Raw genomic sequence first — 25,234 nt, 5'->3', positions numbered from 1 at the left:
GGGAAAACACACAGAATGGAGACAGGGCTTGTTCATAGCCACACACATAGGAAAGCAAAGAATCACAATTCCACCCAAATCTGACTAACTCTGAAGTCTGTGTGTCCCTCAGGACTGCCCTGCCTTTTCCCATGTGAGTCATGATGACTCTTTTCTCCTAGACATTGTCTGAGGGGAGAAGGACAGATAGGAAGTCATCTGTAAGAAGACTCGATGCTGCTTTTGTGAGATTTGGTTACTGGTACAGTTTGACTATGACATACTCCCCAAGGTCCACATGCTAGAGACTTGGTCTTGGTTCATGATGCTTCTGGGAGGTGGCAGAAACTTAAGAGGTGGGGCTTACTGGAATGATGTTAAGCATTGAGAGTGTCCCCTTGAAGGGGACAGTGGGACCCTGGTCTCTCTGCATGTCTCGAGCAGCTTCTTCCAGCACAGCTTCCGCTGAGCTGTATTGCCTTACCACAGGACCAAAGGCAATGGGGTCAAATAAGCATGAACTGAAACTTCTTAAAGTGTAAATGAAATAAACCTTTCCCCCTCAAAACTTTATTGTCTCAGGCATTCTGTCATAGTACTGCAAAGCTGACTAACACAGTTCCATACTCCTATTGCTCTGGTTGCTTCCTGTTTCTTTGACAGAATCACTGCTTGGGAGTACCATGAAAGTGAGGAGAGTGTGCAGAGCCTAGAACCAGCGTCGGTAGCAGCCAACTTCGGCTAGCTGGTCAGAGGCATGGTAGGAGAGACAAGCCGCTTCAACACTATCCCAGAATTCCAAGGAGGCCTTGTGAAGGAAGACGGAAACCCAGCTGCACACCCAGATTTGTTGTGATGTGGGAGCAGCTGGGTCTGCACCTCTGATTCCTCATCTATAAGGCAGAAGAAACTGAATAACACCATGGTTTCCTAATGTGAAGCCCTGAGGATTCACAAGGCACAAACTAAATGCCGCTCACAGGTGGCCTGAAGTAGGCTTCGACCGCATAAAATGTTGTTACAGAATAAAAAATGTCATTCTAGTCAATTCTCCTGATCAATGCAAAAAGAAAGTTTTGTATTGGTTGTTTTTCTCAATTACTTTTGGTTAGCTCGTGATTCCTTCTTAAAACTTTAAAAATCTGCGTTTATTTTACCAATATATTATTACATCCAAATTTTTACCATTACCTTCCAAGCAACTGTTTCCCCCAATTACTATAACATTAATTTTTTTTTTTTCGGAGCTGAGGACCGAACCCAGGGCCTTGTGCTTGCTAGGCAAGCGCTCTACCACTGAGCTAAATCCCCAACCCCTCATTAATTTCTTTTTAAAGTTTTAAGTCTAAGTTGGTTTAAATACAGAATAAATGTGTGGGGTTTTGTTTACTGAGTAGCTACTATAGACCCTAAACTTCACACGTGTTGTCTAACAAATTTAAGAATCGTGGTGTGTAATCGGTTAACAATACAACTGCAGACAAAGTGGTTTGCACGAAGTCAGATGCCTGCTTTGGTTTGTGAAGCAAATCTTTCTGATTCTCAAGGCAAAGCTCTGTCTACAATGTACTCAGCCCCACCCCCCCCATCTCCTCTCCTCGTTCCAACACCTGAGCTACACTCACTCACGTGAAACCACCAGAGCCACATCGGGGAACTTGCTCAGACTTCGGCTTGCAGGCTTCTGGTGCACGGGTGTGGCCTGTGACTTCCTCTCTTGGTGTGGCTTTATCCAAGGTCTCCTCTGCTCTCCCTAGCCATGATGTCTGCCTCAACTTCTGGGCCCTCGCCTTTCCTTCCATTCTGCTCTAGACGACGGGAGAGCCACAGCCGTCCGGGTTAGGTCTGGAGTACTAGTCTAGATGTAGTCTAGAACAGGGCAGTGGAGCCCACCTTTAACCCCAGCGCTTTGGAGGCAGAGTCAGGTACATCTCTGAGTTGGACTAAAAAGCACCAAAACTAAGCCTAGATATAGTTTTATGAATAAAGCTTTAAAATTTGCCCCTGATGTTTGACACTGTGTATTGAAACTTTCAATTGTGTGTCTTCTGAATAACAGAACAAACACCTAGGAATACATGTACAGACAGTGTTGAATATTCCTAACCCAAGGAAATCAGAAGCACCTGCCCCATATGAATATGTGTGTGTGTCATTCTGCATCCTAAAATATGTAAATTTATTGTGTAACAAAGTTAAAATGTATTTTTAAAGGGAAAGGAAAGGGCCAGAGAGATGGCTCAGCTCACTGGCTGCTCTTCCAGAGGTCCCAGGTTTGTTTCCCAGCACCTACATGGCCGCTATCAACCATCTGAAGACTTCAGTTCCAAGGGATCCAATACCCTTTTTTGTACACTGACAGTACACTGACATACTGACACATATAAAATAAAATAAAAAAATAATTCTTTTCTCTCTTTCTCTCTCTCTCTCTCTCTCTCTCTCTCTCTCTCTTTTGAGACAGGTTTCTCTGTGTAGTCCTGACTGACCTGGCACTCACTCTGTATTGATCAGGCTTGTCTCAAACACAGAGAATTTGCCTGCCTTTGCCTCCCCATTGCTAGGGTTAAAGGAATGTGTCTAAAAATAAACATGTTTTAAAAATAACTAAAATAAGAAAAAGTCACGGTGGGCTGGAGAGACGGCTCAGCAGCCAAGAGCACTGACTGCTCTTCCAGAGATCCTGAGTTCAATTCCCAGCAATCACATGGTGGCTCACAACCATCTGTAATGGGATCTGATGCCCTCTTCTGGTGTGTCTGAAGACAGTTACAGTGTACCCACATACATGAAATAAATAAGTCTTTAAAAGAAAAAGTCATGTTGTTCACAGAGAAAATTATTATATTTGAAAATGCTCCAGGGCTAAGGGACAGCTCAGTGGTAGACTGTTCAGTTACAATGTACTTGGCCCTGGGCTTGGTTCTCAGCACCACATGTGCATCCATACAAACCGCTCTGGACATATGAGCCTATATATACATGAAATGCTAACTATTAGACCTGGTGGCACAGGCCTGTAATCGCATCTGCTGAGGAGGCTGGGGTCAGAGGATAAAGAGTTCATGGTATGTACGGGCTACAGAATGAGTTCAATTGGCAACTTAAGAAGACCCTGACTCAAAAGAAGAAAATGGAGAAATTAGCATCCCAAAGCAGTCCAGGAAAGAGCACCACATGGATCGGCAGAGTTGGAGATCACAGTCCACAGGGGAGCAGGTGAACTGATCTTGGGTTATAGGAGAAAAGAAGTTCTGTTTGAAAAGGAATTCAATTTATCTTTGGTTGCAGAATGGCAAGAGAGATAGATGTACCTGAAAACAATCTCATCAATGACTAGCATTGATTGATCATTTACTCACTCCTTCTGTCACCCAAAGAAGCAAGCACTGTTGCCGGGTGTATTTTGCCAATGCAAACTGGGAAACTGGGAAACCGGGAAAGGTACTTTAATTTCCAGAGATGTCTAAGGTAGCTGTGATGCGGAAGTGTGAACCCAGACACCCAGGAGGCTTCAGAGTGGGGTGGAAGATTTGATGCTCCAGTGACTTCTGAGTGTAAGCACCAGTGCACATGTGTGTTGGGGGTGTGCCCACCTATGATGCCTTTTATTTGGCTGCGCTGGTGATTGAACTCAGAGGATCTTACAAACACTGGACAAGTCCCGTACCACTGTGCTTTTTCTGCAGAGGTAAAACAGATTAAAAGGTCACGTGATTGGGGCTGAGCTAAACAGAAAGCAAAAGATATCTCTGATGGAAGAAAAGCAGGACCCTGGGGCATGGTAACAGGGTAGGTCAAGGAGACAACATGAGGAAGGGTCTCTCAGGAGAGGAAAATACCCATGAGTTTCAGATGGTGCTTTCAGCGTGCTGATTTGTCAGAGTTTTTCTCTCTTAAGTCAATTCCTAGCTTTAACTAAGTTGGGCTAACTCTGGGAAAGGGCCCAATTAGGGTAGGCTAGCAAAAGCATCCTGTGCTCTCTCCACTGTTCCTCCCTTAGGCCATAGTTGTGAGCCCTGATGAACCAGAGTCCCAGGGCAACCAGTAGCTGCCCATTGTGAAGTGAAGATTCAAAGTGTCATTGGGAACATTTACAAAGACGACTAAGGCCTTGAGACCAAGCCCTCCGTTTCCCAAGAGAACAGGTAGTCTGGTTGGTTAGAGGGGTCCTTGGACCCGATCATTTACAGACCTAGTAGTCTAGGTCTTCTGCAACATTCCAGGACGTTGTTTATGACACCCCAGTACAAACAGGCCTTAAGTAGCCTTCTATCCCCACCCTCAATTAGGCCCCAATACCTCCCAGGTAATCTTTGGGAAGTCCGAGCCTACCTTTGGTTAGGGAGTGAATTCCCAGCTTGACCTGGGAAAAGTTTCCGCTTCCGATCTCCCCTCGAATTCGATAGAAGCCTATGCGTTTCCCCAGCGTGATCTCCCTCACCACCTTCTCATCTTGGCACATGTCCTGAGTCAGTTTCTCGAAGGGTGTCAGCTGGCGCGGCTGGTCCTCCTCGCCGTCCTTGCTGCCCTCGGTCTGACAGCTGCCTTCCGCACTGTCTCTACGGTCCCACCTGTCACAATGTGTGTTCACCAGGCCGCCTCCATTCACAACCACTGCAGTCATCGTCTATGCAGGCTCATGGCTCCATCTCAGCCCACAGCCACTGTCAGGGCAGTTTGCAAGACAGGCAGGGGTGGCCAGTGAAGCAGGCTTGAGTTGAGGCCCCCGGGAGCGCAGTGTCCATGTGAGTCACAGTGTCCATGAGAGCGGGGAGAGCTGAGCAAAAAACCCTTGTGGACACCCAGTGACCCGATGGAGTCCACACAGCCCAGCGGGGCCTCACTTCAGGCCCTTCCCACTTTTCCCTCACTTCGGATTTCCGAGCTCTAGCTGTACAGCCCAGATGCGCATTCAGTTACCACAACTCCTCCCGGGATGGAACCTGATGCTCTGTGGTAGATGGCTGCGACAGGGGGACAAAAGCTCCACTCTGTTAATTCCCTGTGTAACCAGGCAGTCTTGCGTTCCAGAGTGTAAAAGCCCGTTGGCGGCCCCCGAGTCGCTGCAATGGGGGCTCATCGCTGACCTTCATTTCGTTTTCGCTTTTTTTTTTCTCTTGCTGTCGAGTCGCAAGACCCCGGGGACTTAAGAATCTGAACTCCAGAAAGGAAGAGTCTTGTAAATCAGCCTTTGGTCACACAGGCAGCCAGAGAAGGATTAAGTCTCCACAATGTCACTTTAGCCGGCCTTTATTTAGATGAGCCCTCTTCTAAGCCCTGAGCTGTCCTGAAAATTTGGCAGATGACAGCTCATCCTAAGGACAGAGAGTAAAATAATTATTAGCCCATTCTAACGTAGTGCCCAGGAGAATGAGACACCGTTTTATGAACACTTTTATAAAAGCACTCTACAAATATCATATTAATAGTCGATGCTAAATTACACATTGTTGAACAAAAAGAAAAGTCAACATGTATCCATGTCCACAATACTCGTCTTAGGAACGCCTTTATAGTTTCACGTATCCTTTAAGCTAGGCAATTGTATTACTTGAAGTTTAGGAAAATATTTGTATTGTATTAGCTTATTTCAAAGATAGATTTTTTTTAAAAAGATGCAACAGTGATAATGACTAATGTTATTAATTTTCGAACTGCCTTACATTTTTGTGAATGTGTTTTATCTCCTTTAATGCCTTCATATTCCAGTGGGGTTCTCCTTTCACTATTTGCTTTCATTGTTTCTGTCTCTCAAAGGACAAAGCCAACTTCTCCACTATGCTTATTTTTTCTTACATTACTGATTGGGCCGTCAGCCTCCGAGCCTAGCCCTTTGAGAGACAGAGACGGAGGGCGCATGGGCTACAGCATGCGCAGGGGTGGTGTGCAGTGGTGCGGACGCAGCCCTGTGGATCGACCCTCCAGACTGCCCCCACTCTCTATGCTGTTAAGTGTCCTAGGTTCATGGAGTCCTTTAAGATGTTAACAAAACACCACTCAGCACTTTGTCTGAATCCCCTTGGTGGCCGTTTGTATATTTTCCGAAATGTCACTTCTCCATGAAGGTAGAAAGTACATTGTGCCCCCACTCCCCCTCCCACAGCATGGAATGCGGGCTCTGTGTGTACAGCGTTGGCTAAATGTGTGTTGAACTTGATTTTTGAACTTGAGCATCTTTTCAAACTGAAAATTTGGCAGACAGACAGACAAACAAACAAACAAAAACCTCCCGAATTAAACCTAACAGATTACCTTGGAAATAACAGATTTCTGTTTGAAAATATTATATTCTTGCTATGAGTAGGACTGCCTTGTGGTCGTTATAGGTTACTATGCAGTTGCTATAAGAAAGGTTAGGATGCTTGTGCCCGGCATTCCTCCTGTCTCTGGATATGAGGATCTGAAGGTGTAAGAACAGAGGGTTAAAAGGGGCCACATAGCAGTAGCTAACACAACTCCAAGGGACAGTGATTCAGTTGTTTAAAAAAATGTTAAGGCAAAAGTTCCTTTATTAGATTAGGGAACTTTAAGACATAAATCAGTAATTGTCCTGGGCTCACAGGCTCCTTTGAGACGATAACACAATCTATGACCAGGCAAAAGCACAGCCACACAATTTGCATCCAATGTTAAGAGAGTTCACAGCTACTGAAACCTATCTCTGTATGTCTGGCTAAGCGAAGGTCAAGTGACACTAGGTGCCATCAGATTTGCAAAACAGAGCTCAGGAGAGACAGGAATAATGGTAACCATAACTCAGAAAGAAACTTTAGCTTAACCTATGCACAAGGGAGAGCTAGCTGGGGTGCCATGAGTCACTCACCGTGCAGCAGGCTGTGCCCTCCTGGACTACCTCCTCACCCGGCTGCCCTTGGCCTATTTTACCAGAGCTAAATAAATAAAGAAGGTGTGCTCTGTTCTGTCTGCGCCCCAGGGTTCTTCACATCACCTGGCACTCATCTGATAAGTTTGTTGAAGAAAAAATGAACTAAGCACCAAGTTATCCAATATTAGACTTTGGTATGGTTTGGCAAAGGTAGTTATCTTTTTATTTATACACTAATAACTCTAGCCCAACATTTACTTTTAACTATCTCAGAAAACTTACTCCAGCACATTCTTTCCAAAGCCTAGGCTATGCTCTACCAGCTGCTAGGACTCTTGACTCCACCTTCCAGGGTAGATGACGATCTTAGCTGCAATTTTATCACCCAGTCGGGAAGTATTGAAGGACTCCTTACAAATGCATCTTCTTGTATTTCTCATTCCAAGAGCTCACTCTTCCCAAGTCCGCAGGACTTTGGGCCCCTGCTCCTTTGGCGCCTACACAATTGCTGGCAGCATCATTACTCATTCTCTGCCTTCCTGGTTCCCCAAAACTCTCAATTTGAGCTCTGGATCTTGAGTTCCACTCTGGCCCTAAAAATTACAACAATGTTTTAACATCACTACCCTAATTAACTCTTGGTTCCTCCTAGGGACAGCACCCCACATGTCAGATACAATTGCTGACAGCGGTCAAGCTGGATAGTGGTTTTCAAGCTGTATACCCTCAAGTTAGATTTCTTGTGATGTGCTCTTGAATGAAACAGTTACTCTTCTATTTAAAGTAGATAAAGAAGCTTTTACAAATTGATAAGAATGAGATTTGTATTGAAGATGAATTGAAACTTGTTGATAATGCTAATAATCCAATTAGGGGGGAAATGAACCCTTTGCTATTTCAAAATAAGTCATGTAAATAAATATAAATAAAAGCATAAAACATGGAGTGCATATCTCAGTGGTTAGGTTGGAGTTTGCAGAGTCAAAAGCATGGAAACTTGAGTGAGAAAGAGAGCAAGAACCAAGCCTTTGTTTCTCCAAAGCTAGGCTGGAATGTCCTCTGCCCTCCTGTACCAGCTCAGAAAGAGCCCTAGGCAGGAGAGGACATTAGGTAAAAGTTGTTTATGCAATCCTGTTTCCTTCACCACCCTGCACTTGCAGTTTCTGAAAGGGAGGGAACCAAACATCTAAGCCTCCAGGCAGGGGATTGTCTTTGGTTGGACTAGCTCAGGAGAAAAGGGCCTCCCAAAGTCTACATTTAGAGATTGTGCAATGCAAAAATCTCTGACTGCCCACTGCGAAATTCTTCAATGCCAGTGCTCCCCCCACACACACACACAAGAGAGAGAGAGAGACAGAGACAGAGAGAGACAGAGAAAGAGACAGAGAGACAGAGACAGACAGAGAGACAGAGACAGAGAGACACACAAAGAGACACACAGAGACAGAGAGATGGAGAGACACAGAGAGAGAGATAGGGACAGAGACAGAACTCTCATCAGGATGTAGTTTCTTCCTACTAGAGCAAATGGTCATCCAAGGCTCACCAAAGGAAGGGCTCCAAAATGGGAGAAACCATACCCACCCAAACTACCGCAACAGCCAAAAGGAACTCGAAGGAAATAGAACCAGAAAGAAGCAGAAAAACATCCATAAAACCAAACCAAACAAACACATACACACATGCATACCACCACCACCACCACCACCACCACCACCACCACCACCACCACCACCACCAACTACTACTACTACTACTACTACTACTACTACTACTACTACTCAGCAAACAAATGCTCTCTTGGGAATTAAATTATTTACTTGAAGATTTTATTTTTTTTAACCAAGAAGAGATGAAAAATAGCGTAGAAAGGAGAAGAGTCTGGATAATCATATCATCCGATTATCAGAATTTCCAGCCACACTGTTACATTCTCGTCAGTGACAAACATACATCTCCGGTCACACTTGAATTGCCAATAAATTCTGGACATTTCTAAAACAGTTATGAATGAGAAGAGAGTGTATATGTCCATGGGTGAATGGTAAATCTGTGTAGCTGTATCTGCCCACAGGTGAATACATATTCATTTTGCAAAGTTTTGCCCCCTCTCCTCCTGGAGACTTACTCACATTAGGTCTCGGTCAATAGAAGTCCTACTTAGAGTTTAAAGAACTGCTACCAACAGCAATATCCTGACTGCTTTTTACTAGAATCCCGAGACATCAAGCTAGACCATGTTGAAAATTACACGGAATAATAGAGTTAAGGCACGATTAATTTCTGATGAAGTCTCCCATTTTTCAGATGCAGGTGGTTTCCGCTGTTGTTCTTGCTTTTTGCCTCTTTGATTTTGACCAGTTTTTATGGACACTAATGAGAGCTTTAAAACTCAACCAAATATATGGAGTCGGTCATCATACATCAAAGTATCCGAGGAGGAGGCAGTCCCTTAATTATTAGCTTACTGCTGCACAGCGAGGTGTTAAATAAGATGAAAGAAAACAGAGCTTCCTTGGTAATTTATTTTCTTGACTTGCAACACGCTGTGAAAATAATATCAAAGGAAGCCATCTTGCCTTTGTTCTCTTCATCTCCATTTCAAAACTTCTAGGCAAAGCTTTCAGACAAACCCTTTGTTGGTTGGCAGGGCCAGGCTTGCTTAGAGGAAAATCTGGGTGATGTATGTATGTATGTATGTATGTATGTATGTATGTATGTATGTATGTATGTATTTTTCTATATGTGGCCAGGAGATTGGGTGATAATCAGACTGGGGTTGTAAGCCTTCTCGGACACATTACACCCTCACAGAGATCGTTAACAAATACAGTCCATTTGGGAGTTTATTTTAGCATTTAGAAATCATTTGCGCCATCGATACATTTGGCCTTAGTTCCTATTTCCCAACATATGCACTGAGATTCCCCTAGGGGATCAGTGAGGGAGGTTCTGTAGCAAAAGCAAAATCAGTGGAAACTGTTTCTGTGTGAGTGCAGCGCGGCTACTCTGTAACACTGTAACCGCTTCCCCACTTGCTATCACAGGATGCTTTGCTCTGTTGCTCCTCCCACGTCTTCCGGGGTCCACCCACACTCACAATCTACAGCCAATCCGCTCAGTCTGCTGGGCCTACACCAGCTCTCTTCAGTGTTGAGTTCAACCACCGTAGAGTGCCCGTGACTATGGGGATCACAGAGTGAAATGTCTGTGAGGATGGGGCAGGAAGGACTTCTGTATGGATGACCCTTCTAGGTGCCCGTGCCCAGCATGCTAAGGCAGCCCTTGCTCTGCCCCAGCTGGGTAGCCAGGCTGAAATGCAAGCGTATGTTTGTCTAGTCTTATAATCCCCTAAGGAAATCTGGAATTGAGAAGTTTTGTTTTTTTCGGTTGTTTGTTTTTGTTTTTGTTTTGTTGTTGTTGTTTATTGATAAACTCTCTAAATCTTTAAACGGTGGATTAAATATTTTTAAAACATAAGTAAATGAAACTGAATGGTTGGACCAGAGTTGCTGTGTGTGTGTGTGTGTGTGTGTGTGTGTGTGTGTGTGTGTGTGTTTGAGTGTGTGTGTGCAAGTGGAGGCCATTCAACAGGGCGTTGTCTGATGTAGAATGTCTAGCATTTTAAACCCACAATTATTCTATTCTTTGATGGAGCAAAATTTAGCGACTATTTAAAAAATCGTATTGTATAGGGACAGAGAAGATGAGTCAGTGGTAAAATGCTTCTTATTCAAGCATGAGGACATGAATTTGGACTACCAGCCTCTATGCAAAAGCTGGATGCAGTCATGAGTATCTATGTCCCTGGCGCTGGAGATGCAGAGAAAGAGAGACCCTAGAGGCCTGCCGGCCAGCCAGCCAGTCTAAGCAAAACAGAGCTCCAAGTTTAATGGAAGACACTGTCATGAAAAAACATGACATGGAGAGTTAGAAGAAGATCCCTCACCTCAGCCTTTGACTCCTCACCTCAGACTCTGACCCTTCACTTTAGCCTCTGACCTCTCACCTCAGCCTCTGACCCCCCAGCTCAACCTTTCACTCCTCACCTCAGTCTCTGACACATCCCCCAGGAATGGATACCCTGACAACATTGTGAAGTGAGCACTCTTCAGTCCCCTTCCATGCATTAAACAAATGAAATCTAGGGGCAACTGAAGTTAACAAAGTTGCCTTTAGGTTTGCTTCTTGAGGGTGAGAGCTGAGTGCCTAGGTCGCCTATCAACCACCCATTTCAAACGAACAAGAATAGAAAAGGCCGTAATCCAACAGAAGCATTTCAGGCTCCTGGATGCCAAATGCAGAAACCCAAAACATAAACCCTTCGAGCACCTTTACAAGACAGCACTTGCCTTCAAACAAGCAGGGGGTGACACAGAGACATGTCGTGACCGGAACCTGCCATGCACTGAACCACAAGCAAACAAGCAAAACCAAACATTCTCCATGTCCCCAGAAAGGGCTAATTTAGGAAGCAGTGTGGGGACACTCGTACTTATTTGCAACTCACAGTTTATTTTTAGGGGATTAAAACGTTTGCACATGAAAGCCCAAATTGCTGTCTTTTATGTTCTGTAACTTCACTTGGACGTAGTGGAAGATATTCTGGTAGACAGGGAGAGCAACACGGGTGATGGTATTAGGGAATTAGCTCTATTTAGAGACAGACAAAAGACAAAGGATAGTGGGCCAAGGCAACCAACTGCAGAGACTTCAAAATTCAATTATCTGGGACAGCAGAATAATTCAAATATTTATACCTTTGTGTAATCAAATCCACAAATCTTAACTCTATCTAATTCTGTGGAAGGAAGACCAGTGATCAAAAAGAATGCCATTATAACTTTGGAGTAAAAAAGTTAACTTCAACAAAACCATACCATCAATTTATTTATTTAAATGATTTGTTACAATTTTATATATCATATATGTATGTATGTGTATGTATGTGTGGACACGTGTGGAGGGCAGAGGGTAATTTTGTGAATTCAGATCTCTCCTACATGGGAGTTGAATTCAGGTCACAGCAAGTGTCCTTACCCACTGAGCCATCTTGCCAGGCCGGCCATCTTACTTTTCCCGTAAGACTGTAAATTTTGTAACAATGTAAATTTCATTGGCTTTAAATTTTGCCTCTACTTGGCCAAAGCATTTTTGCTTTATAGAACTTTAGGGAAAGGGGATTTAAAGCTTCGCGTTTTCTCATTTTTTTTCAGTATCTCTAATACAAAATTACTGTTTTAACTCACTTATGAAAAAATACTGTAGCTCTTAAAGAGAGGATTGTAAATGTGTCCTTTCATTAAACACTGTCAGTGGGTGATGCAAGCTGAGGAACTCTACTTTGAAGGCAGTTCTTTCAAATCAAGCCACCAAAGAGGGAGGGGCATGTGCTGTTGGTTTAGGGTCAGAATTAGGGTAGACCTTGGCTTCTGTTCTAGACCAGGCCCTTTCTCTCTCAGGGTTTTTACTGGCAAGCAAGAAGAGGACCCAAGACATCTCTGGCTCACTCTAGCCCTTCTGGGATTCAGACCTTCTGGGATTCTGGATTTAGCAATGTTAGATATAAGTCCAAACCATTGGTGAAACGTAAAAGGACCGAAGTCCTAATGTCACATTGCCCCCTTCTGGACTTTTGAGGCACCCACATGAATCATTAGTAAAAGCCAAGAACCCAGGAACCCATACTGGGCATGCTGGAGTACTGTAGCCTGGTCCTCCGTTCTGCCACAAACAATCAGAAGGTGGGCTTGAAAGCATTCTGACCTAGGTGTTAGGAGGCATTCCAGGGAAGGCTCCCAAGCCATGAGAGACAGTACTCACTTCATAATAAAGTGCGAAGACTCAAGAGTATGGACAGCAAAACATTTGCTTTGTGACCTTGCAAAGTCCGTTGTCAGCCTAGAGAAAAGACAAGCGAGCAAACAAAACATAGCTATTCCGCTGACTTGGTACACGGTGTTAGTTTTTATACTCCTAATGGCATTCCTGCCTTCTGAATTCCTCGTTGGCTGGTTTCTTCTGTCCCGTGTCTTCAAGTTCGCCATCCTACTGAGCCAGGGTTTGAAGTCTTACCTAACGTGTATCCTGGGATTCGAGATTCCCTCCTTTTCTGGTTCATGGGTCTAGTCACCGAGCGGATTGCCTGTAACCTTTCAGTCCTAGGGTGATCTAAGAGGGTCTAGATATGAAGACAGGGGCCAGGGCCTCCTGCCCAACTGTGATTAGCTAATGTGATCCAAAGACACCACACACTAGAAATAAACGGTAATGATTGACTTCTTACACATGGAGCTGGAGCGATGGGCTGGAGAGGTGGCTCCACCAATGAAGGCACTCGTCCCCAAACCCGATGACCCAAGTTTCATCCCTAAGACCCATTTAGTAGAAGGAGAGAACCAACTTCCACTATTTTCCTCTAACCTCCACACCCGCACCATGGCATTCAAGTACTTGCTCCAACACCCAATCAATGAATAAAAGTGTAATTAGAACAATTTTATAGAGGTAGGTATTAGCAGAGAAGGTGAGGCTAAGCTATGGAGAGTTATCACCTGGCTTTTAGCTAATATACGGTATGTGCTAGGAACACTATCCCTGACCCCACTTCCTGGCACAGTTTCTCCTCTCTCACCTCTTCCTTTGTCTTTTTACATCATCTCAACAACTCTCCTGCCAGATGTGGACGTCCCATGACCTCAGTGTCTCATTGTACCCTCCTTAAGTCTCCCTGACCCTGAACGATGGCTCATTTCCTCTGCTCTAGCCCATCCTCACGTTTCCCTCTGCTACTAGGTGATGACACTTGAGACCCATGTACCAATATCTGGTCTTTGCCTCTATATTTTTCCTGTCATTCCAGTGGTTCAAGCCCCCTCCCAAGTTGTTCTTGAGAGCAGCCCCATTCACTGGGTGGCAGCGTCATCCCACAGTGCTTCTGACTCCACCCTGAGAGTATCCTACTGACAACTCGGGTGACTCGTCCACCTTAATTCATACCATCCATTAGGTCTTCCTTAGGAGAGCTTGCCTGGATGTCAGGAGTAAGATCTGTATTTGGATTACAGTAGGCGAATGAAACTTCTGGTTTTTTGTTTTTGTTTTTTTTTTGTTGTTGTTGTTGTTGTTGTTACTGTTGTTGTTGTTGGTGGTTGGTTGGTTGTTTCTTCAGGCTTGTTCCTCTCCCGGCTTTCCTCATTTGGTGACTAGAAGCACATTCTTCTACTGAGCCATTGACATCAACTTTTCTGTTCCCTCACATTTCATATCTGGTCTGTCAGCCGATCTTATTGGCCTTCTGTCAGAGAACACTCAGAAAACAGCTACTCGCCACCAAGCCCAAGCTGCCACCAGCTTCAGCTTTTGGTTCTTTTACCTACCAGTGAGATGACGCAGTGGCTAAAGTCACTTGTCACCAAACTTGATAGCTCCCACATACATAACACACAAATAAATAAATAAATAAATTTAAATGTGGAAATTGTACAGAAACATAGGTCTCTCTTTGTCTTTGCATGTTCATGACCCTCCAGAAATTTCAAAGTATCCACAAAGCCTTCTAGAAAACATCAAATCAGGTCACTTCTTAAAATGCTTCCATAGCTTCCCCTCTTCTTCACGGTAAAAGTTTAAAGTGTCCTCCAAGACTCTTCCCCACGTGTCCCCTCTGAGGTCAACCCCTCTAATACTCCGCTACTAACTTGCACCCCAGCACGGCCTCTCCGCGCCCTCAAACACCCTGAGCACGCTGTCGCTTACCTCGGCCAGCATCTGCCGTCGGCTCTGTGGGTCTGATTTCCGGTTTACCGTTTTCGGGAGCTTTCCCACTCATCACAAACCAGAGTTCTCGTTTGTACTTCTAACACCTGACGCCAGGAGTATGGTTCCCTTCACTGCTTGTAAAATTATGACTCATAACGTCAGGCCGGCTCTCCAATCAGATCGTACACTTTTTAAGGGTTGCGACCATGTTGCCCTTATTTAGACTTCCTGAAGCCCAAGAACTACAGTAATTTCGACAGTGTGTCTTAGTTGGGTTTTAATTGCTGTAATAAAACACCATAACCAAAAGCAACTTAGGGAGGAGAGAGTTTACTTGATCTTAGAGCTTAAGAGTTCATTATCCAGGAGAAGTCAGAGCAGGAAGTCAAGGGAGGGACCCAGAGACAGGCACTGTGGCAGAATGGTGCTTCCTGGCCTGCTCCCTCAGCACGCATTTTTAAAAATGTCACCCAGAGGTGACACCTCCCCTTGTAGAATGGACCCGCCTATATCAGTCACTAATCCAAAAAAGATTTTTGAAGTTGAGGTTCTTTTTTAAAGTTAAGATTTTTCTCGGTGATAGCTATAAGTTTTCCCTCTTTTGTTGCCCCATTTTCTCCATCTCTTTGTATCTGTTCTTATATGTTTTGTCCAGGTTCAACTATAATAACTCATTGTTTTAATTATCTCGTTCTATAATTTTGTGCATTTGGTTGCTATTACATGGGGTCTTGTGTGTCCACGCGGGCCTGGACCTTGTCACGTGGCCGAGAACAACCTCGGAACTCTGACCCTTTCACCCGTTCCTCAGAGTGCTGACGAAACAGGGAGGTGCTGCCTTGCTCAGTCTGTGGTACTCGGTCCTGAGCCAGGGCCTTACGTATGTTAGGGAAATAGTTTACCAACTGAGCTACATTCCCAGCAATTCTGAGTCTTTTAAAGAGGCTGAAATCAGGTTTATTTGTACAGGCCTGTAATCCCAGCCACTCAGGGGGTTGACAGAGGATGAACACAAGCTCAAGGCCTGACCAGGCAACTCAGTAAGGCTTTATCAACAGAAGGGAGAAGAAAGGGGAGGGGAAAGGGGGGGAGAAGAAAGGAGGGGAGATAATAAAATTCTTGAGTAAATGACACATCCTGTGGTTGGTACAGATCTTGGAGGATGAAGCAAGAGATTTCAGTCTTATAAATCCCTGTACTTCCCACGCAGAGGCTGCTTCTGCCTGCTCTTGGTGTGCATAGTTCAATTCAGTTCCCGCTTAGAAAAGGCCATAGGCAAACATAGGGACCCCCCATTTCCATACAGGACATTCAATCAACTCATCTCACAGAAAAATATTCCTGATGTCTGCGGAAAAAAAAAAAGAAAGAAAGAAAGAAAGAAAGAAAGACAAAGCTGTTTTGCTCATATAAACCAAAATATCCATAGGTTTAAAACACTGCTCAATTAAGGAAAGGAAATAAGAATATTCACCTTTCTTCATAGGTTCATACCTGTGAGTGTACCGAAAAACCAAGGAAACAGGACACCCGGAACTCAGAAGTACAGGTAGTCATGCTGAACTCCACACAAAGAGGAGGTATGTCCCAACCAAGCTGCCCTTAGAACTTCAAGAAGGCAGTAAACGAGGCAAACCCACGGGAGAACATGAATCATGGCGTCAAGGAGCAAGTGTGAGCCTCCTAACTGATGTGGGCAGTGCCAGGGATTGACCCCTGGGCTTCATGGGAAGTTAGGCAGATGCTCTACCTACTGAACCCCGTCCCTAGCCGATATACTTCACTTGCAGAAAGCAAAATAAACTGCTCTTTGAAAGGATGCTGAAGGGGCTAGAGAGGGGGTTCAGTGGCTAAGAGTCCTCGATACTCTTGCAGAGGTCTAGAGTTCAGATCCTAGGACCTGACTGTGTCAGGGGGTTCATGACCTCCTGTAACTCCAGCTAGCTCCAGAGGATCTAACATCTCCCTTCCTAGGGCACACACACACACACACACACACACACACACACACACACACACACACACACACACAGAGAGAGAGAGAGAGAGAGAGAGAGAGAGAGAGAGAGAGAGAGAGATTAAAAAAATAAATCATTTAAAAGAAAAAAGACCTGGCCCTTGGAGTCTGAGGCACGAAGAAGCCTGAATTACAAAGTCAGACCTCATCTAAGAAAACAAACCAAGCCATGTCAAACAAATAAAAACCAAAAACGACAGTAACAAAAAAAACTGGAGGGGAAATGGCTGTGTCTGGCTGGCTCACTGGCTGGCTATGCCTTTATTTCTTCAACTTCTCAGACTTCAGTGACAGTAAAGAGAAGGCAACTGTAATTAGAGATGCTTTGCTCGCTAGAGTGGTCCCTAACCGGGGCTGGCTGAAGTGGTGATTGCGTGCTGTTGGAGAGACAGTTTAGACGCGGCCCACCGGAAGCCAGTAGGCTTCCCAGCCAGCTCTTAGAATCACACTGTTCCGTGGAGCCTGCTAATTGACCTGTATTTCTGACTGAAAAACTTTCCCCAAGGAGGCAAATGAAAGTAGATAATGAGGATCTCTCATCTCGCAGGGCAGCGCAGGAGCAGAGCGCAAAGCCCTGGAGACTGATCGTTATTTAAAATGCAAAAGCCTTTTCCAGAAGGTTCTGGCACGCCTGGGGCGGGGTCACTGCCTCCCTCCTGTCCCCCACGATGCTTCCGCTCGACTTTTTGGAATTAGAATTGTAAAGCAAAGGAGCGCTCCGTCAGAACCACGTTATTATTCATTTACATGCAGATCTGTGCAGATACCAGAAAAGGCCGCATGTCTGGTGTGCAGAAAAACTTCAGCCTGCATGAGGTGAGTATTTAACTGTTGTCAGGGGGCAGGGAAGGGAGACCAGGGTACAAGTAGGGTTCAGTTGTTTCAGTTTTTTTTAACCACCTGGACATCTCCTATAATTGTTTTTATTATTATTAGCCCCTAACCTAGGAGCAAAAATATATACATTTATCTCTGTTGTTTTCTGAGGATGTTTCCAATCTCTGAAGACCACATATGTAAAAGTAACTTAGCTCTGATACAATACCTGCCTGGGACAATGGAATCCAACACTCAAAAGAGGGGAAGTTTTGAATCTAGAAATAGATGGCCAAGAAAGGCGTAGCAGGCAGAACGTGGGCCAAGTGGCGTAATTACCGATGGACTGTAGAATGCTCAATACTGATGGTAAAGAAAGAAAGAAATGAAGCCAGGTGTGGTAGAGCATACTGCTAATCCCAGCACTTGGGAGGCAGAGGAAGGCAGGTCTCTGTGATATCAAGGCCAGCCTGGTCTACATAGTGAGTTCCAGGACAGCCAGGGCTACATAGTGAAACAAACACTGTCTCAATAAATAGACAAATACATGGATAGATAGTTGGACAGACAGACAGACAGACAGTGTAGTGGTTTGAATATGCTTGGCCCAGGTAGTGGCACTATTTGGAGGTGTTGGAGGAAGTGTGTCACTGTGGGGTGGGCAATGAGACCCTCCTCCTAACCCTGTGGGACCAAGTTTCTCCTAGTGATCTTCAGATGGAGATGTAGAACTCTCAGCTCCTCCTGCACCGTGCCTGCCTGGATGATGCCATGATGATAATGCCTTGATAATGGACCGAACCTCTGAACCTGTAAGTTAGCCCCAATTAAATGTTGTCCGTATAACAGTTGCCTGGGTCATGGTGTCTGTCCACAGCAGTAAAACCCAAACTAAGACAGACAGACCGACAGACAGACAGATGGCACTTGTGGACTCCTGTACTCTCCACTGGACCTACAAGAGCAACAAGGGAGAGCCAAAACTATTGTTAGGAACACATCTGGTAGGCTTTCTAAACTCGTTTCCTCTTGAAGTTAGGACTTGGAGAACCTGACACAAGTACAGCGAACTCTAGTCTCACAATCATGACACCACCCTACACGAGGAGCTCTTGGTGTTCCAGAATATTCAGGAACAAACTCAGAAACCGTGCTTGGCCTCTGCTTGGAGACCGATCCGGGACGTTAGACTGAGGGGTAGCGAGCGGCTCCATTACATTAATCAGTGGAGCAAAGCTGTGCCTCAACCAGGCTGTGGCCGCTCCTTCTTGTTTCTCACTTGTTATCCCAGGACAAGGTGGCCATGTTACTTTTATTTAAGGGAATCACTAAAAAGGAGGAAGAGAAGAAATGGGGAAGGGGGACGGGGACCCTGCTGACTGTTCGGTTCTGAATTCAGTTTGAGTGACGAGCCTTTGGGTAGAGCTGTGTTCCTGCTGCATCTCAGAATCTCAGAAGAGTGAGGCTTTTAAACGCTGAGGAAGAATTATTCTGGGCTCCAGAGAGATGGATGTTGGATGCGGAGTTTTTGTGGTGCAGTTAGAGATTGGCAGGTGGTCTGCCTGGGAGGAGCTTCTGACACACACACACACACACACACACACACACACACACACAGACACACACAGAGAGAGAGAGAGAGAGAGAGAGAGAGAGAGTGAGAGAGAGAGGAGACACCCCCTTATCCTGTTACACACCCACGCTCCTGCTGCCCTTCGTGGGCAGACCTGGAATCCACAGCAGGTGAAGACTCACGCCCGAGAACGGAGCAGTAGATCCCGTAGACGCTAAGTGGAGAGATAAGAGTCTTAAGGTATTCTGCCACTTGGTGGATATGTTCAATGCTTCCAAATAATCACAGAAATACAAAGCTGGGGTTTGCTAGACTTGTTTTATGGTCAATGACATGGTTTGTTGTGGGCCTCCAAAAGGGATCACCAAATGTCAGGCCTTTCCTCTTCCTCTGTTCCCTGGCTAGCAGTAAATGGTTTTGTTTCACTATGCCCATCTCACCACGGGCCCCAAATCATTGGCACCAAGAGACCATGAATATGAGAACCCCCAAAACAGTGTGCCACAGTGAACCTTTCATATCGTGGCTTGGTTGTCTCGCTCTTTGTTACAATAACAGAAAGCAGCATAGCACACTTAGCTTGGTTTGAATCTTTAATTGCATGCGTGATATGACAAGGGTGGATGGCACCTATGGGCTTTTTTCTTCTTGTGAGGGACCAGGGACTGAGGGGTGCCACAGCTTCATGCACGATGAGCATACATTATCCCACTGAGCTCTTTTCCTAGAGGAGAGCACGAAAGCCTGTCAGGCTCAACTCTTCTTGTCTAGTTGCTAACAGGCCTCCTTCCTTCCCATCTTTCTCAATGCAAGGTTATTCCCCAGATCTACCTATACGATCATCCAAAAAGGAAGATTAAAAAGGAGTCTTTTTACATATTCACTGCGTATGTGTGGAGGTTGCACACATGCCACGTGTGCGTGTGCAAGTCAGAAAATAACACGTGGGGCTCAGGGATTGAACTTGGGTGGGTCTTCAGGCTTGGTGGCAAGCATCCTTATACACTATACTGGCTGATTTTGTGTTAACTTGACACAAGCTGGAATTATCACAGGGAAAGGAGTCTCCCTTGAGGAAATGCCTCCATGAGACCCAGCTGTAAGGCATTTTCTCAATTAGTGATCAAGGGTGGGAGAGCCCAGCCTATTATGCGTGGTGCCATCCCTGGGCTGGTAGTCCTTGGTTCTATAAGAAAGCAAGCTGAGCAAGCCAGGGGAAGCAAGCCAGTAGGCAACATCCCTCCATGGCCTCTGCATCAGCTCCTGCTTCCTGACCTGCTTGAGTTCCAGTCCTGACTTCCTGTGGTGATGAACAGCAATGTCCAAGTGTGAAGAATAAGCTGGATAAACCCTTTCCTCCCCAACTTACTTCTTGGTCGTGATGTTTGTGCTGGAATAGACGTATACCAAACCACTTCACCAGACCTGAAATACACTTTTATAGCATTTACTTCTTAGACTCCTTAAGTCCGTGCGATTGGTGTGCCCCTGTTTAGTAATTGTCCGTGATGTGATTTCTGTATGGTCACTTCTGCACTCACTCAGATGAGGAGGGAACGCAAGCAAGAATGACATTTCATCTTTAACCTAAACATGTTCGGTCTGTCAGAGGGGCTTGGAACGTGTTTCAGGGACTGGCAGGTTATTGAGTGGCTTCTTACACTTTTAGTTTAATGCTAAAGCACACATTTTAAAAAAAATTCTAGTTTATTTTCTTGCTTAACTGTCTAGTGGTTGGTTGACCTTCGAGTGTTAACATGGGTCTCAATGTTCTCTTTTTTTCCTTTCCACTCTTCCTTCCCCACAGCTCTTCTGGAGTCTCCAAGCAGAAGTCGGGGCTGCCTCTGCTGTCTCCAGGATGCTTACTGTTTTGCTGTTAGCTTTCCACCCTCCATGGTGCACACGCTCACTCTGCCCATGCTCACACGGGTTCCTGCCCAGCCGATCCCCAGTCTTACTCCTTCAGGCCTCTGAGCACCCAGGATCCTGGAAGGGTCCCCTAGATGCGGGATGGATTGACTCGAATTGCACAGATGTTTTTAAAGGTGGCATGACTCCCCAGAATAGATATTCTCTCATAAGAATATTTTTATTATCTGAAAAGTTAAACGCTATAAACTGTTTTATGACAAAAAATTTAAAAAAATAATAAAAGGTAAAATGAATTTTGAAACAACTAAATATTTTTAAATGCTTTTCTGTCTCTCTCTGAAACAAGGGCAGGTTTTCTAGAGGTTCCCCTGGGCAGCTCATGTCTGGTGGGGTTGATGAAATGTCCCTCTGCTTCCCTAAGACAGGCTACCGTCCCCTGAGAAGCACGCAGCGGGTGGGTAGACATTCCTAAGGGACCATATGAGTTGGGGGCATCAGAATGTTTGCAAACCAGTGTTGGTGCCAATTCCTGAACAACCAAAACAACCGAGTGTGGAAAGCTGCCAAGGCCGATGGGACCACACTAAGTGTAGGGAAGTCTTCTTTCTTTCCAGGCTTTATTTAGGATGTGCTATGCTAATCGCTTCCAGCAGATTTAACTTTATTTTTAAAGCACAAAAAATAATCTCCACTCTGTCTTTAAGACCTACCCTGCACTTCTTAGCTTCTCTAAACAGCTCTTTAAATATACACACCCATGACCTTGCCCGGGCCCTTCTTCCAACTCCTCCAAGTTTTATTTCTCCCCAAAGGAGCCAAAAGCAACACAAGTAGCAGTGAGGTAAGTCCTACCTCTTAGGCTCAAGCAGCTCGGTGTCTGCCCAGAATCCCAAGGATTCCGCAGTCTCTTTCCCCCAAGGACCATAGGCTCACGGTTCTGCTTCAACATTGAAAGTTATTCCTAAAGGTCTCGTGCCAGGTGCTTTTACTAATGCAGTTTTCCAGGGCTGGAGAGATGGCTCAGTGGTTAAGAGCACTGACGGCTCCTCCAGAGGTCCTGAGTTCAATTCCTAGCAACCACATGGTGGCTCACAACCATCTGTAATGGGGTCTGATACCCTCTTCTGGTGTGTCTGAAGACAGCAACAGTCTGTACTCATAAATAAAAGTAAATAAATCGGGCTGGAGAGATGGCTCAGTGGTTAAGAGCACCAACTGCTCTTCCAGAGGTCCTGAGTTCAAATCCCAGCAACCACATGGTGGCTCACAACCATCCATAACGAGATCTGATACCCTCTTCAGTTGTGTCTGAAGATAGCTACAGAGTACTTATATATAATAAATAATAAAAAAAATCTTAAAAAAACCATATCTTAAAAAAAAAGTAAATAAATCTAAAGAGAAAAAAAAATCCAGTTTCCCCAAATGGAACACATTTGCTTTTTTTCTTAGCCCTTAAATCTCTCTGTCTCTGTCTCTCTGTTTCTCTCTCTGTCTCTCTGTCTCTCTCTGTGTCTCTGTCTCTGTCTCTGTCTCTGTCTCTCTCTCTCTGAAAAAGCTGCTGAGTCCAATTTGTGTTGACTAAGTATTCTTGGGGATGGGGTGTGCCCCAGAGTGTGACTGACCTAGTAGGGGTTTTTCTTAGAGGAAACTAGCTGAGTCCTCCTCTCTGAGCAGATATCAAATGCCAATCACTCTTCAGTGACTGGTAGGACTTTGTGCTCACCTCCCCACCTCCTTGCTGGGATTTAGTCTGGCTGGAGCTTGCACAGGTCTTGGGCACAATGTCGAAATCACTGTGTGTTCAGCCATTGTCCTGCCACACCTAAGAAACACTGTTCCATCACACCTGGCTCTTAAAATCTTTTCACCACCTCTACAGTGAAGTTCCCTGAACTCCAGGGGAGGGATGTAATATAGGCATCCCTTTTAGAAGTGAGCCTCGGGCTGGAGAGGTGGCTCAGTGGTTAAGAGCATTGTCTACTCTTCCAGAGGTCCTGAGTTCAATTCCTAGCAACCACATGGTGACTCATAACCATCCATGATGGGATCTGATGCCCTCTTCTGATGTGTCTGAAGACAGGGACAGTGCACTCACATACATACATAAAGAAACAAATAAATTTTCTTTTTTTTAAAAAAAAGAAGTGAGCCTCTTATTCTCTGCGTGTTACCCAGATGTGGGTACATATGTTAATTAATCATATACTGCAAGAAGAAACCTCTGTGATGAGGGTTGAGAGATGCACAAATTTATGGGCATTGCAATAAATTAGTATTTAGTCTGATATACACCTAGCAAAATGATATCGAGTTTTCACCTAGGACCTCTGACCCATCTAGCCATAGATGCTTGGTCCTGGTGACAGTGCCAGGTGTGGGTTCCATCTCATGGTGAGGACCTTAAATCCCATCAGAGAATGTTCAGTTACGCCCTGGGTTTCCTGCCACTCTTGCACCAAGGGGCATCCCTTGCCAGGACAGTGGCTACTGTGGCTCTCATGTTTGCCGTAGAGTTAGACTGATGGCTTCTCTCTCCCCATCTTAGTCTGCATAGCATCTCCCATCACTGTGAAAGCTTGGCAGTGTAAGAATGAAGCTCCCTTCTCAGTCAGCACCCACTTGGTTCTCCATGTCTTAAGACTCAAGTATGTGGTACCTTCAGCCAATAGAGTTTTACCGACAACTTCTAGGGGGTTCCCAAACACAGTGGCAAATTGTGTGTAATACTTGGAGGTCTGAGGAGACCCCACTGGCCAACAAAATGAGAGATCTCTAAAAGAGATAACCTGTTACTGGTTATTGAATCAAAGAGCAATAAGCACACAAGTGAGCCAATTTCTGTCGGATGAGGCAGAGTCCAAGAATGATGCCTGCCATTGGGTCTTGTGGCAGATCAATTTCTAGTCCTTGAGGAACCTCCACACTGATTTCCACAGTGGCTACACTAGCTTGCACTCCCATCAGCAGCAAATAAATATTCCCATTCCCCATATCCACGCCAGCATTTGTTTTATGGCTATTAATTCTGCCTGGGAGATGGGAGCGGGGAGAGGAGAAATCTCAAAGTGGTTTTAATTTGCATTTCTCTGGTGACTAAGGCTATTAGCAATGTTTCTCTGCCATTTCTTATTTTTTTAAATTGATTTGTTCTTTTACATTTTGAGTACACTCTTGCTATCTTCAGACACCCCAGAAGAGGGCATCAGATTCCATTTCGCATGGTTGTGAGCCACCATGTGGTTGCTGGGAATTGAACTCAGGACCTTTAGAAGAGCAGTCAGTGCTCTTAACCACTGAGACATCTCTCCAGCCCCCTTCTCTGCCATTTCTTACTTCATCTTTTGAGAACTATTTATTCCCATGCCCTGTTTTGTAACTGGGCTGTTTTATTCATGTTTAGTTTTCTTTTCTTTTCCTTTTCCTTTTTAAATATATTTTAGATACTAGCCCTCATTCGGTAGCTATCTCTTCACCAGAATGTGGTGTCCTTTGCTATTCAGAAGCATTTTAGTATCATGTGGTCCTATTTGTCAATTGTTGGTCTTAATGCCTGTGCTATTGGGTTCAATATATAAATTCAAGTATATTTCCTATTTTCTCCTCTGTCAGATTCAGGCTATCAGCTCTATATTGAAGTTCTTGACCATAACAACCAATGAAATAGAAGCAAGTAATTAAATATCCCTAACTTAAAAAAAAAAAAAGAAAAGTCCAGGACCAGATGGATATAGCACAGAATTCTTCCAGGCCTAAAAAAAAAAAAAAAAAAAAAAAAACAAACAGGGCTGGAGAGATGGCTCAGTGGTTAGGAGCACTGACTGCTCTTCCAGAGGTCCTGAGTTCAAATCCCAGCAACCACATGGTGGCTCACAACCATCTGTAATGGGATCTGATGCCCTTTTCTGGTGTGTCTGAAGAGAGCGACAGTGTATTCACATACAATAAATAAATCTTAAAAAAAATAAACAAATAAACAAGCCCTAGCAACCAATACGCCTTAAATATGCCTTAAAATAGAAAAGGAACATTTCCAAACTATTTTTATGAAGCCAGTATCCAGTATTACTCTGATACAGAAGCCAAACAAGGCTCTAACAAAAAAGAAGTTATAATCCAACCTCTGTAATGAACATATATACCAACATTGTCAGTAAAATATTTGCAAACCAAATTTAAGTGTATCAAGAAGATTACCTACCACAGTCAAATAAGCTTCATCACAGTTGTAGAGGTAGTTCAACATATGTAAATTCATAAATGTAAATCCACCAGATAGAGAAACCACACAGCCATCTTGTTAGATGCAATTCAATACAATTCAGTATCCATCCCTTCATGATTAAAGCCCTGTGGAAGCTAGGGATATGGAGCCATCTCAGGGTAA

The 25,234-nt window shown here is 44.6% G+C and overlaps 1 protein-coding gene across 2 annotated transcripts in view; it reads right to left on the bottom strand.

Annotated features, from left to right (window-relative positions):
* Nim1k (NIM1 serine/threonine protein kinase) overlaps positions 1 to 25,234 on the bottom strand; it is a 45,154-nt gene that overhangs the window by 11,979 nt on the left and 7,941 nt on the right. Inside the window, exons 1-2 of one of the 2 annotated variants that reach the window (XM_032898842.1) lie at positions 14,567 to 14,685; positions 4,315 to 5,297 (exon numbers count right to left, since the gene is read on the bottom strand). In XM_032898842.1, coding sequence (XP_032754733.1) covers positions 4,315 to 4,606 — 292 coding nt within the window. In that variant the 5' untranslated portion in view covers positions 4,607 to 5,297; positions 14,567 to 14,685. Of the gene's footprint in view, positions 1 to 4,314; positions 5,298 to 14,566; positions 14,686 to 25,234 lie in introns of those variants that run through there. The other variant, XM_032898841.1, reaches the window with a different exon arrangement.

This window comes from Rattus rattus, chromosome 3, assembly GCF_011064425.1.
Source record: "Rattus rattus isolate New Zealand chromosome 3, Rrattus_CSIRO_v1, whole genome shotgun sequence".
Classification (NCBI taxonomy): domain Eukaryota; kingdom Metazoa; phylum Chordata; class Mammalia; order Rodentia; family Muridae; genus Rattus; species Rattus rattus.
Note: the sequence above shows the minus strand (reverse complement) of the source record. Positions and strands in the feature narration are given on the sequence as shown.